Genomic DNA, 15,172 nt, shown 5'->3' on the forward strand with positions numbered 1-15,172 from the left:
CCAGCTGCAGGCCCAGAAAATGTGGTTCCACAGATGTGCCAGTGTTTATCTAAACTGCAGAAAAAATTGTTTTATTGTAAGCACTTTGATTAACTCATGGCTGTGAAACACCAATCTCCATCTGAATCCAACTAACACAGGCTCCTATCTCCATCCCAGTACCAGCAGGATTTCTTTCTGTAATTGTCCATTGATGCATGCCACTGATGAAAGCAGATAAAAGGTCCATTTTGATGGAATGATCTGCCAAAGGGTCATTTTTCCTTCTTGGTCATATCAGCATACTCTGAATTTGAGCCAGTGGCCTTCAAGCCAAGAGATTTCTGACCCTGCTGCTCACTGCTGATGGACCAAGAAGGAAAGTGGGCAGGATCCAGGGAGAGATGGATGTCAGTGATAAACAAGGAAATCCTGCCATGATGGAGTTCTGTGAAAGACAGACAGACAGACAAAAAATCCCCCCTCAGTGAGGACAAGAGGTTCACTATAAGCAGTGGCACAAGGGGTGGAGCTGACACCCCACCTGAGTGACTGTGTGGCCTCAGCTCAGCCATGGGATCTCCCTGCACCTGGGGTGGGAAACAGCTTTCTTCAGAGACTTGGACAAAAGCAGTGAATGTATGTGTCTGAACCCTGACCACATTTTGACAGATTTTCACCTTAAATATATAAAGATGCTCTGACTCACTGCTTTGGCATTATTAATAAATCTTGCTTTATTTTATCCTTTTGAAGGGTGCAGAGAGAAACTATCAGGAAGGGAAATAGAAAATTAAGCTCTCTCACGATATCTTTGAATTCTTTAAACAGTTCCAACTTTTTGCTTTTTTTAAGAAAATTAAATAGCAAGAAATTGAGAGTACTGCTTAACCATTCCAGAGTCATGAAATTCAACTAAGGAGTCAAGAACTGTGAGCAATTCACTGCCATAATGAAGATGCTGAGGGCAGCAGAGCCTTCTCTTCCATCACTTTGAGGCTGAGCAGAGATTATTACTTTAACTGAACTAATATATTTTAACCCCTTGCAAACTGACCATTTGAGAGAAACAAAAGGGTGGAAGAGGTCAGTCCAGCTGCCATGCAGGAGGACATGCATCCATCTCTCACCTTCCAGGACATAGATGAGCCTTTATCTTCTTTAGGTGGGGAATAACCTTCTTTCTTTCTAAGAACTGTATTTCAAAGACAGCAGTATTTCCCATCAAAACACATTCCCCTGCAAGCAAACTGGCTCTGAGCATACCAGCTGCTTGCCAGGTTCAATTTGGGGCTGAATGTGGCTAATGGCAGCATGAACCACTTTCAACATTGGAACAGATGCAGCATTTGGTCTTGTTCCAGCTGGAGGAGGGTGAGGAGGAAATACGATGTGTGGTGAGTGTGAAGATGGTCCCACAACTTATTCTCCCATCAAGGGGGAGACCAAAAGCCAGGGCAAACCTTCTTTAATCTAAATTGCATCAGTTCAGGATTTCCTCCCAGCTGGAGACAGGGAGGTCAGAGTCACTTGTGGAGGGACAGGGCACAGACAGGTGATCCACCCAGGGCATCCCAGGAGCTTCTCCTTCCCTGTGGCTGCCCCACATCACTAAGACATAGCTGAGCACAGATGCAGCACTTCCCAGCAGCCACAGAAACAGCTGGCATCACTGCAGCTGTGTTTGAGAGGGTGACACACACGAGGTGCTGCCAGCAAGAAGGGCTGCACCAAACATAGGAAGTTAAGGAGTGATGCAAAGTTTTGGGAACATAAATTCTGTATTTTAGGTATGTGCTCTGATTCATCCTCCACTAAACTATCCCTCCTGCTTCAGAATTCAGAGAAAAAATTAGTGTTCCAAATTAGAGGAAGACTTTGTGAACACCCCTGACCCCAGAATCCATTTGTTTAGGCATTTGATACTTAATTTTCAGAGAAACCATCTCTACTGAATACTGGACATCACTGTTTCCTGTCCCTCTCTAACTGCAAACTTTACTATTACACCTTTCAAACATTTGGGTGCTACACAGCAACTTACACAGAGCAGCACACATTGTGAAGACTGAATGTGATCCTTCTCTCTGTGAAAAAAACTGTGAAATGCATGAAAAGATTTCATGACTTGCCCCCACCACGGGCATTTTTAAAACTGGAAGAACATTTCCAGAGGCAGTTAGGAACAGCATGACACATTGTTGTGTTGGATACACTACTGCCTTTGCAGCTGATACAATTATTGGTGATTTGCAGCTGTAGCTTTCCTAAATAACTACAGAAGGAAAAAAAAAAAAAAACATTGTGGTTTGTACAGGTGACTAGTCTTTGTCACAAAAGGATGCTGTAAAGTGCTGTTTAACTAGACAATGCCACAGGCAGCCACACACATTCATACACACATGCAATAAAGCTGACAGCATATGCACTTAACAAAAATATGATGTGAGAACAGCACTAATAGCCACCACTATGTAAGTCTTGTCATTTCATCCTTTAAAAGGATAAAGGTGACTTCATAAAGGTGACAGAATGGATGTCATAGGGTTGCTAATACAGTTAGCTTAGTTTTGCATGTCACTCTGATGAAGAAAGGTAGTGCTGCACAACACCAGCAGGGCACATCTTAAAGGGATTAAGAGCAGCCTGAGTAACAGATCTCAGATGGGGCTGTGGACAGAAGCCACCAATGAGCAGGGAGGAAAGGGGCAGTTCTGCCTGCCCAGGACTGAGTCTGATGGCTGCCCACATTTTGCTCAACGATCTGCAGGCAAAAAGAAAAGGAATGGTATCAAGATTGGCAGGGGAGAAAATGTTACCAAGCCTGAGCCCACTCAAAGTCAGTGTGCTTTAGCAAAGTCAAAGACAAGCTGCTGAGGGCAAGGAGTGCCAGCCCTGCCTGCAGAGGGCTGAAATGGATCCCAGAGAGCAGCAGGCTGAGGATGGGAGCAGACCCACCATCCATCAAGAGCTTCCACTGTCAAGGCATCCAAAAAAGGCACTAGTGAGGTCTGGATAAATTTAGAGGTGCAGGTAGAGATATGTAGGATGAAAGGGTTATTACAGGGAAGAAGATTGTTATAATATTGCATATAGATGTGATTTGACATTCTTATGAGGTCACTACAAAACAAAAGGACTTCAAATGGCTTTAAAATTAGAGGTAATGTCTTGCAGTGAGAGATCTGAAGTGTTTCATCTATTTAGTTTATCATAAGAAGATCGAGAGTCAACTTGATTAATATATAAGCATCTCCAGGGGGAGAAAAGACAAGATCCTGCTGCACTCTTTAATCAAGCAGATAAATGCAGAAGAAAAGCAGCCTTCTGGAAGCTGAACCCAAACAAACTCAAATTGGAAATAACACAGAGATTTTTAATAGGAGGAATGACTGATTGTTGGAACAGTCTGTCATGGCATGTGATGGACCCTTTGTCTCTCAAGTGTTTCGTGCCATAACTGGATACCATATGGAAGAAAAGCTCATGCCAAATACCCATTATCAGCCCCACCATCAGCCTAGCTGGGTGTATTTTAATGGTCTGTGAGGTCAGACTAGCAATCTAATTAAACCCCCCTACTCTTAAGCTCTGTGAGTCAAGAGCAGTGGTGTCCTGCCCCCCTCCCAGGAGCACTGGGGCATCCTGAAGCAGGAGCCCTGCCCACGGTGAAACCACTTCCAGGGTGCTTGCAATGCATCACTTGGCAGATCAGATTGCATTTTATAATCACTATTCAGACATGGGGACAGCTCCCCAGAGCACAAAACAGACCATAAACATGTTTGTCTCATGTGCCCTTTGACTGCAAGTCTCCAGGGTCACATTCTGTCTTTTAGTACAGCATGGCCCTCCTGGTGATTTTGGTGGAATAGGATCAATATTAGCTGGTACATTTCTCTTCTGCTAACTGACCACAACATTCTCACATTGCTTAACTCTCTGATGCTGGGGATCAGGACAGGATTATCATGAGCAAAGACTGGCAGATCTTCACATGTATTTGACCACTCAGTTTCTCCTGAGATCTGAAACTTTCCTCTGGAGTGTTTTCTCACATCAAGTATCTTTCAGATACTACCACACTGTGAGAGGATTCAGAATATTTGAGATTTCACCAGAAGATTAACCACAGCTGTCTCAATACTCTGCACCCTCCAACATCAAACTATAATGTATTCAATTGCTTTCCTCCCTTATGCACCCCTGGCCACTCAGTCTTACCTCTTTCCTCATGCACTTCCCATCCCACACCACTTGGACGCCCTACTTTTACCTCCACCACTCCTTTCAGCAGATTTTTCCTCCAGACATTTTTTACTCAACAATACTTAAAACTATCTCAGGTATTCTGTTTTTTCTGTTGCCACTGAACATGTCCATGTTCATGTGCATTCTTCTATGTCTCTCTGGGTCTCAATAATCAGGATTTAAAAAATAAAAAAAAAAAAGAGACTGGATTTTACCAGGTTATAACAACAGTAGAAGGGGACAGCAATTGAGCAATTCTACACATACCAATGAAAATACAAAGCAATAATAATCTGAAACACTGTTTTTCTATGTCTCCCCTCTCCATTCCTGTGTTGCTCATCCAAAGCCCCACCATCTGGGATTCAGGTGAGATGCTGCCATCTCCTGCAGGCAGAGTCAGGGCTGAATTGCCTCAGCCTCCCATGGGCAGGGGAAAATATGAGGTTGGCAGCATCAGGCAGCTGTGTCTCTGAGCAGCTGCTGTTTTCAGCAGACATAAGCCTGGAGGGGAAGATGTGGCCAAAGACAAGCACATGGAGCTTTCCAGTGGTACCCTGGGGCATCTGGGTCCACACAACGTGGAACCAAGGACCAACCAAAACAGAATGAGGAGGTAAAAAAAGAGGAAGACAAAGGATGAGAGGAAATCATTGCTTTATTATTAATGTTTCCTATAATCTTGCCAGCTTCAGAATGTCTTCTGTAAATAATTTATAGGAGGCTTCTCCAATAGACTGTGAATAATTGATGTTCGTTTTCTTCAGTCATTATTTCCCAATGTGTTACCAGGAATTAGACTGAATCTTAATTTAAAAAAAAATAATAATAAAAAAAGTCTGTCTGGGCTGTTTAAGGCTTGAAATGTGATCATACTGAAACCTGATATAACTTGGGGAAGAGTACCCTCTGTGGAAGACCTTTGCATTTCATAAGAATACATAATTTGTCCTTTTGTCCAAAAATTAATGAAACAGAGCAAAGCTTTTTTCAGTTCACCTCTTTTCCCCAGCTGGCCTGGCACATAGGACACCTTTATTATCACTTTATTGCATCATTTGGACACTGAAAGGGATGGGTTTGGAATGGAAATAATCTATTCCTGGCAGTGTGGTGTAGAGAGCAGGAGGCAGTGATCACCAAGAGGTTAAGAAGCACTTTTGCTACCAGGGTTTCAACAGGCATCCCAGTGGAGATGGCAGGAAACAGATCTGGAGGTGTGAGAGCAGCTCTCCAGCCCCTACTGACTCCAGCAGGCATGTTTTGATTGCTCATCAACCAAAGTGCTACTAGTGCTATTTGATGTTCTCTGCACACACACAGAGTCCTTGTCTCTCATCCCTCTACCATAACAAATCTCAAGGTCTTGCCAGCTGCTTCCCTATTGAAAGAGAAATTAACAAGAGGAATTTGTTTATAACTTTTTAAATTACATTGTGTACACAAACAAGGTGAAGAATTCATCAAAAGACACTAAGGCTAACCTTTCCTTCATCAACTCAGTACACACATCAACATGCAGCTCCCAGTAACTCTTCCCCAGAGAAGAGAACTAAATTCTGAAGGTTCAGTTCAAACTCTTCTGCTTTTTGATTATTTGCCTATTTTGCTTCAAATCTGTGCTTCACAAAGCCAACAATGTGACTTGTTCTGCAAAGAACAAGTCTTGCTCATGCACAGAATTAAAATTCTGGAAAAAATACTTGTAAAGCTGGGGTATCTCTCAGGGTATCAATCCACATGCAAATGCCAAGAATTCTAGCCTCAAGCTTCACCCAGGTGAGAAACCTAATAAGACTCACATACCTGACTGGAGCTAAGAACACAAATTAACAGAGATGCTCTAAGAGGAACAGGAATAAACATCTGCTCAAGTGCTTTGCTAAATCACAGCCTTTCAGTAGCAACTCTCAAACTGTGCTGTGCACACCCCTGCTAGCTGAACAGCTTTGCTCCATGGCAGCCCTGCATTAATATGTGTGCACACAAAATTTGCAGGTGCTCACTGACTTCAGGGGAGTTAGGAGCAGGCCCAGTTCTCACCTGCTTGGGATATACAACTTTACCAAAGACTGAGAGAACATCAGACTCAAAACCCTCATTTAAATTCTCTGTTATGAAAGAAAAATGCTAAAACTCCTGCTGATCACCTAAATTGCCCTAAAGTGTTATAAAGTGTACAGCCTTAAAAAGGTCATTTTGCCTAATTGAGTCTGCAATTAGCAGGAAGATCCATATCTCCTCCTGTGGTATCCTGGGAGCAGATTACACAAATTAGAATACACTCATCAAACACAGCTCAGTGGCAATAAATCAGGTCAAATTTTGCTCTCAGACTCCAGTTGAGCCCATTGTAATTGAGGACATTCTATTTTCTGAAGTCGGTGGAGCTTTTCACATTCCTCATTTGGTACAGGCTCACATAATTCACTTCAAAACTGAAGCACATTTCTGATTTCAAAGAAGTTGTTCCCACTTTAGTGACACCAGGTAAAGGTGCATTTTGCTAAGCAGAGCCACAGATTTACAGAACCATTAAGGTTGGAAAAGACCTCTAAAAGCATCGAGTCCAGCCATTAACCCAACACTGGCAACTCCACCACTAAACCCTGTCCCCAAGTGCCACATCTACATTGTTTTTCAACACTTGCAGGGATGGCAACTCCACACCTCCCTGAGCATCCTGTTCCAATAATTTGATCCATTTGTTCTATATTATCAACATTTATTTTTTGTCTCTTTTCTTAAGAAGTCTTCCTGATCGCAACTGGCATTTTGATGCTAACTGTAATAATCACTTTATCAGCACTTTTTCCTCTTGAACACAGCAAATCCAACTCCTTTAAAAATTCTTTATTATTTTCACTATATTTTCTTTATTATGCACACAACACTACAAAATTAGCAGATGTTGATGAGATAAGGTACAACCTATTCTTGCCTAGGACAGTAAAAATAACTAATATTCTGTGGAATAAGATAGTTAATATTTTAAAATAATATGAGGTCAAAATGTGAACACTTTAATCTATTTTGGGCAAAATTTCTGCTGAGATGAGGATATCAGTGCACCTGGGCACACTCTGAACCAGGTATTTGGGGGGAAGGGAAGGGAAGGGAAGGGAAGGGAAGGGAAGGGAAGGGAAGGGAAGGGAAGGGAAGGGAAGGGAAGGGAAGGGAAGGGAAGGGAAGGGAAGGGAAGGGAAGGGAAGGGAAGGGAAGGGAAGGGAAGGGAAGGGAAGGGAAGGGAAGGGAAGGGAAGGGAAGGGAAGGGAAGGGAAGGGAAGGGAAGGGAAGGGAAGGGAAGGGAAGGGAAGGGAAGGGAAGGGAAGGGAAGGGAAGGGAAGGGAAGGGAAGGGAAGGGAAGGGAAGGGAAGGGAAGGGAAGGGAAGGGAAGGGAAGGGAAGGCTCCAAATTCAGACTCTGGAGTGTAAAATATGCAGCATATGGCCAGGCTGGCAGAAAAGCCTGATAGTGGCCACAAAAACAGACTGCAGTGCAGTGTCAGCAGGAGCACCATGCCAAGTGCTGCTTCCACTGCCAAATCCCAAAAAGTCCCCATTAGGCACTGCCTACAGCCCCAGATCAAAGAAAGGGCTCCCAGAGATCCCAGCCATAAGGGGGTGCAGGCTTAGCCCTAAAGCAAACTGCTCCCTTGGATTGCCATCAATATTTTACATTTAAAAAGCCAAGCAAGTGCCCTGATGTCAGGGATCCTTATCAGCTAAACTCCCTTCCTGCTATCAGACTCATGAAGGAATCAGAGAGAGATCTGAGGTAATTAAAAATGAAGGAGATCAAATTAGTAAAGCACATTCCCAACTGTCAGGAGTGATTCGGAGGTCTGGATTCTGCTGAAGGAGGCTCTCTGTCTACCACCCCCACCTCCATGTATGTACCAACCTCCAGAACAGGATTGGGAAGATGCCCAGAGGGGACATCTTAAATGGGAAGAGCCAGAGCAGCTATAGGAGTAATAAATATTTCCTTTTCCCTAGCCAAAATCCTTCTGGACTTTTAATGCATCTCTCCACAGGAACCTTTGCAACCATGATATGGCAGCATCAAAAATGTGACTCAGCTCTGAACAAACAGAACCCTGAGAGGTGTCCAGGCAGTGTGGTGTGGCCATGCCATGGCCTGTCCAGCCCCACAGGGTGACCACTGAGGTGCCACACCATGCTAATTGGGAAAACACAGGCTGTAGGATCTGAAAGTGGTGATGATGCAGCCCCAGGGATCAAAGAGAACAGAAGAAAACAGAGGGGAGTGAAATACAGAACAGGGCTTTGTTGTCCCAGTGCCTTGCAACTGCAGAGCTGCTGCTGCAGCTTCCCTCTCAGATCTGGGTCACTGCATAGCAGGACCTCCTACAGCACCACAAAAATCTCTCATGTGAGCCTCCTTCTTCCTTCCCAGCTGCCTCCTACATGGCAGAGATGTGGAGGGCAGGAGGGAAGCAGGAGGGGAAGGTGGATCTTTGTGCTGCTCTGTGCTCATGGAAAGAAAAAAGAGTGAAAATCCTTTCTGTAGTAACCAGGTCATAAACAGTCAGAATATGACAGCCCTTTCTACTGTGCATCTCATGACTGCTTCTCAGAGGACACCATCTTCTCTGCAGGTAAGCTTTGCTGATTAAGCTTCTGAAGACTCAAAATCAGGGTAGAATCCTGGCAGGTTTTGGAGCCTACAGGAGTTTCAGGAAATGTTGAGGCTGTGCTCAGCAGGACACTGTCAGCTGTGATTTGCAGGTCACTGTGTGCTCCAAAATGCAGCAGAGCACAGAAAAACCCAACCTAGTTTTAAATGGTTTCATTCAAATGAAAAGCAGTAAAACAAAACATCCTGAAAACAAGCACATCTCAAGACACAGATTGAGCTCTGGTGCCACAGTTCAGTTTGCTCCAGATATGGGAAGCACCTGAGCTAACACATTTTTAGCAATTTTAAGTGGCTTTCCACTCCACTGGAGGCCACAGTCTAGACATATTTACAGACAGGAGACATTTAACATATTGTTGTACCATCTTTCAAATTTCTAGTTCAGGCAGTTTAAAGACAGCGACTGCTGAGCATTTGGAAGGAGAGGTTGGCACAATATTCTCAGGATTCAAAATTAATGACAGCCTGCACATCACTTCTCTTTTGAGGGATCAGAAAAGATCAGTGGCAGATATTCTCAAGCAGCAGCATTTCTGAGTAGATGAAAACAACTGCAAACATTGTGAAATCAGCAGTGATGGCAGATATGTTCCAAAAAAACTCTCATACTGATTCCCCCATACCACTGTGTCCACTGAGGGCTCTACCCACCTCAAGGAGATAATAAATAAAAAAATCCCTAAGAGCTCATGCTGCTTTACAACTGCAGCTGCTATACCTCTCTTGTGAGTAAGTGCAACCCTCTCTTAAAAGCAGTTGGCCACAGGGTATCTCAGGACTAATAGATGCTGAACAAAACTTCTTAAGATAACAGACCTCTGGAAGGAGGAAATTGGAAGCTGGAAATTATCCTACCCTGAGTGATTTTACTGTAGGTCCTGATTCTGGAGGTTAAAGAAACAAAGAGAGACCCAAGGGGACTCCAGGATTTTACCAAATGCCAAAATGAGCCCCAGTTCATGTGTCCTGGCATAGGGTAGGACCTGAGAGATGTAGGAGAATCTGAACAAATTTGTAGAATCTCCAGAAATGTCACCTCAGAGGATATGGCATAGTTCTGGCATTTCTTTATAGACCTTGGGATAAAACATCACCAGGCCTAAGGCATATCTCAAGGAGCCAAAAATGTGAGCTGTGTGCCACCCCTGGCCAAGCCTGCAGCACAAACCTCACTCTGCACACAATCCACTAAGAACAGGAGTTGTAGAAGCCTCAGATACAGAACCTTTTGTTTTCCTTAAGCTGCAGAAATTCATGCTTTTAGTGTCAGGTGTCCTTGGTATAGCTACTGTATTGTCAGATGAGACAGAAGCCACCAGCTTAGAGAATGTGACAAGACAGTGAGGAGATATCTGTCAGCATTTTCAACACAACTCATCATCAACAACAGACCCCCCCATGTGCAAAATCTAGAGATTTGTAGGGTAGTCACTTTTCAAAAGCTGCCTCTCCCAGTTTATTCCACCCACTGGAGAATGGACTGTCAGGCAAACTCTATGCTGGTTAAAATATTTTACAGTAAAAACCTCTATGTTAACCAAGCTGAATGTGGAAGGTGTTCCCTGCCCATTCCTACAGTGACTGACTGCTGTTGACAGATTCATATTTTCAGGCTGAAAGATTGGCTATTCTTTAAGCAAAAGGTGAAAGACTAAGAGATGAGAAAGCTTAAAATTACTTTTGCCATCAGAACATGGCTAGACAGCCCCTGAAGCCAGTTAATTTACTACAGACATTGAAAAAAATGATAGAACTGCAAGAGCCCAGGGAGATGAGACCTGAGGGGTTCAGTAAAAAAGTCAAATATCTGATTGCTTCTCAAAGCAGCTGAATTGCCATGGGATTTAACAGCAACACTGCAAGAAGGAGATGAGTTTTCCAGTGCATCTAACAGAATCCTGTATTTTGGTTATAATATCAGAGCCCATCTACTGGGAAAAGTTTTCACCTTGTCTAGCAGGGGCCAGATATTGAGAAGCCAGATTCATCTATTGTTATAAACCAGCTGAATTCTCATTGGAATTGATTTAAGACCAGAAACAGCCACAAACAATACAAGATGAAGAGGCAAGTGAACCATTTGTTGAAATCTGTAGCAGAAAGTTGAGGATAGTGTAATGTTGCTGGACTTAAACCATTTATCACAAGATTTAAGAAGAAATAACATATGTCAGAAAAAAACAAGTTATACCTATGTCCTCCAGGGTAGTACAACAAAAGTGGTTGTGTAGCAGAAGACATAAAACTATTTCCTCCTTTATAGTGCAGGCAGCAAAAAGTAATAGGCTTGAAATATAACAAGGGAGATTCAACAGCAGAAAAATCTTTAACAGGAGGGAAAATGAAAAGAACTAAATAGATGAGCACATATTTGGAGAGCTTCTGGGCTCTTCATCACAAGAGGTGCCTGAAAACAGTCCAGCCAAACACCAGCCATGAATGACAGTCATTTCCACTGCAGCTATTTGGGCTGGAGGATGAATTATGGGATTATCTGAGGTGCTTCTCAAGTCTATATTTCTGTAATTGAAAAAGCTCATCCAGAGGGTATACAGAGATTCCACATTTAAAACCTTGGAAACTAAATCCAAATACCAGGAATGACACATTCTCAAATGATGCTTGCAAGCAGTCAGAAACCTTCCAGTGATCAACACAGCTACAGAAAACATTTATGTACCTCACATTGGAACATAAAGAAATAAAAATAAACCTTTAGAGGAGGAGAGTCAGAAATGAGTAAATCTGACATCTGCTGCAATAGAACTGAAAAGATGTTGCCATTGTTCATCCTGCTTGTCAGATACAATAATTTATACCCCCTGGTATAAATTACTGCTAGGATCTTTTGTGGAGAGAATTGCTAGAGCAAGGAAGTGTGATGGGAAAGAGCATTCAGGGATGTGTTTGCAGAGCAGCAGTTTGTTTACTTCCCCAGATGCAAAAAAGTGTTTCAACATTACAAAAAAAAAAAAAAAAAAAGTGATATGAAAATACTCCAAGTTGTTGAAAAATAAATGCATAAATAAATACAATGCAGGAGCTTCATCATAAAAGAAACTCAGGCAAATAAGACATTTACCATTCCTCGTGCATTTGACTTAGGAATTAGCTAAATAATGAAAATAATGGGAAGGTGGGCACTTGCAAATATAATTTTACTACTGCTGGTCACCATTTAGGCCAATAGAGTTACAAATGAACTGGAGAGCTGCAGAACTGCAGAGCAGGGCAGCTCAAGACAAGCAGCCACATCTCTTCAGAGAGCGCTATCATAGATGCGCCTTGTCTGTGAATCAGCCTAAAGGAGAACCAGTAGCAGACAGTGACTTCCAGGGATACACTGCTCCACATTCCCTAGGAAGCCCTACAAACGCAAACAGCACAAAAAGGTCTGTAGAAGGAGAGGTCAGCACGTACTGCATTCCTTGCCCCGCACGGGGTCAGGCAGCCCGGAGCACTCCACGGCCGGGTTCGGCACCGCCACCCTCCACCGGGAGCCGCTGCTGTCGCACTCGGTGTACTCGAAGTGGTAATCTGTCTGCAAGCAATTACAAAGAGTTTCAGTTTCATCATAACATTTGCATATTAAGCTCATTAATCAAGGCTGGGATTAGCAAGCTCTGTTGTAATTAGACCAGGGAGGAAGTAGCTGGCGTGGAACATACTGTGCAGCTTTGATGACAGCCGCGTAGCGTCACGGAGCAAGCACGGCTCTCATCGGATGCTGGGCTGCACAAATGCTGGGGCAGAAGGTGGGATTTGCAAAAGCACTTGATAGACAGGATGCAGATTCCACTAGAATTTTTTTCCCAGTCTCTTAGAGCAGGATTGATGGGAAATTTCCGTCCATCACAGTATCTGATCTACAGCAGCCAGCGAGGCTTCCTCTTTGGTCAGTGGAGCAAGCCATACCCAGAGAACAAGTCATCCCATGGGCTGGATGTGTAAGATGGATGGAATGATTCCTTCTGCAAGTGCCTTTCCCTCTTTGTCAGCTTCAGAGGAATCCCAGGGAAATTAGGGCAGATAAACCCAGTATTGGGATAGCTCTGAAAATCTCATCCAGCATCAGCTCTGAGGAGTACCCCAAAGCAGAATGATGGTGTGAGGGCAGATCAGTCCCAGGGTCTCTGTGGCCAAGATAAGCCCTGGGCAGACTCAGTAAAAAAGAATAAGAAATTTCCTAGCATTAGCTAGGAAAGAATATTAGCTATTTGTCTTATTAATAGTATTGATTTGGATCCCACATAAAATCTAGACTCACATTTAATTACATTTTTAGTTTTGTGTTTACAGCTCTGTTTTCAAACTCATAGTCCGGAAGTTTACGATTAAAATAAACTTCAGCAACACCTCATTTTTCAACCAGGTAGGGTGGAGCTTGCAGAAATGGTGAATAACCTTCTTCAGAGGGAACAGCCCCATGTTCAAATGACATGCCCTGGCAATGGTCCCATATGGGCAAAGCCACCTCCAGCTCCCTCTGCAGTTAATCATAAGGTAAGACATTGCTCATGTGCCTGGTTTAGACAGCTATTGCAGAGGGGACAAGGAGATAACACATCCTAGAACACTTATTTCTCCCCACTGGCTAGAGGGAAACCAGCCACTTAACTTGGATGGAGTCTTCTCCATTTTCTCAGAGGAGAGCATCCAACACTGCACATCCGTTCCTGGTCCATAAAAGTACCACCAAAAAGCAGGGTACCATGCTTTGGGGCAGCCTGGTGTGCTAATCCCTAAAGTCTGGTGGGCTCCTTCCAATCCATCTGTCTTCTCCAGGCAGGACTGGCCATGAGCCAGGAGGGAAGGCAGTGGCTGTGTCTGCAGCCCAAGGCACAAGCACAAGAGCTCCTTAGCTGCTACAGCTCAGTCTCACTACAGCAAACCCCACCCAAGAGACAGCAGAAATCCTTCCTGCAATGTCTGCAGACATCAGGCCCAAATTCCACCACCCTAGGAGGAGATACTCTCTGCACACAGGGATTATTTTGGGGCAATCTTCTCCTGTTCCTTCCCTTGCACCTGACATTGTACATGATGGGGAAGAAGAAGGGGGATCAGGTGGATAGGAGTTGATCTATGATATAATAATAATCCGATAATCTGATATAGATTAGTTAATTCCTGCAAATATTCGGATGACTCACATGGAGAAGACCTGCAATTCTCCTCATTTACTTGCAGAAAAACAAACAATACTGAGTTTAATACTTCTACTGTTACCATAGTCCTCCAGAGATATTCAGATGTTAATAAAGCTCTACCTAAACATCATTAAAACCCTTGCTATTTTGCATCCAGGTGCAAATAATCATCTGATTTCTCTGGAATTAATATTTTCATGGCTGAATAATTATCTTTCTAGCTCAATTAATGGTTTAGAAACATAACTCACAGCACAGTGGAAAGGAAAACTATTTGTCTCAAAAAAACCAAACCCAGATGAACACATGAAATATGTTATAACACACTGCCAACTCTACAAATATACTCAACTATAATATGTATTTTCCCCCTTTCATCTCATTATGCAATCTTTCAGGCATACCTTAAAAAATTGTCCTGAATCATCTTGTTAGGAAATCTTCCTATAAGGCAACCAGAATACACAAATGTAATAGGTTAATCTCCTAGCTCATATGACATAAGAAAAAAATGTATCTATTAAATTAAATATGCAAGACTGGAGTGAATCAAAGAAAAGGATATTAAATGCTCTGGCTCTGACTTACTTTCAGATCCATTTTCTATTTAATATAAGATTTTAAAAAATTGCAGAGAGCAGTTTGGTGTCCACAATCCAGGTCCCTCTCATAGCCACCCTCTCAAAGCATACTTTAGTTGAGCCAGCAATGCAATCCCTCTGCAGCCAAAGCAGGTCCCAAAAGTGGGGCAGCTGTAGGGGCACACCATGCAGTGCAGAAACATCCCCTCTAAAGGCTGCATAACTGTCAACTATCAACAGGGATTCAAAATTCAGGACACCAACAAAAATTATAAAGAGTAAAAGTCTTCTGCTTTCCTTCCATGTTCAGGCAGATGAGTCAAGTTTCCATCCCTCCATGGAAACCTCTCCAGCTTTAGCCAGTCAGGTGAGGTTTCTGGAGAGATGGATCCAACATGTCATTCCCTCTGATCACCCCATTCCTGTGTGCAGCTGGGTCCACAGAGGAGTCACAAGACTCAAAAAGTTTGTACAGCACAAGAGTTTTGTGTGGCATCTTTCCATTATTTTCCCTATGCTATGCTCAGCTTGTGGGGTTTTTTTCTTTGG

General features: G+C 43.2%; 1 protein-coding gene across 1 annotated transcript in view; it reads right to left on the reverse strand.

The window, feature by feature from the left end:
• Positions 1-15,172, reverse strand: part of ELAPOR2 (endosome-lysosome associated apoptosis and autophagy regulator family member 2) — a 91,532-nt gene that overhangs the window by 32,645 nt on the left and 43,715 nt on the right. The window contains exon 2 of the mRNA XM_079304346.1: positions 12,313-12,433. Within this exon, the coding sequence (XP_079160472.1) occupies positions 12,313-12,433 (121 nt within the window). The remainder of the gene's footprint in view (positions 1-12,312; positions 12,434-15,172) is intronic.

This window comes from Erithacus rubecula, assembly GCF_903797595.1.
Source record: "Erithacus rubecula genome assembly, chromosome: 4".
In the NCBI taxonomy this organism is placed as follows: domain Eukaryota; kingdom Metazoa; phylum Chordata; class Aves; order Passeriformes; family Muscicapidae; genus Erithacus; species Erithacus rubecula.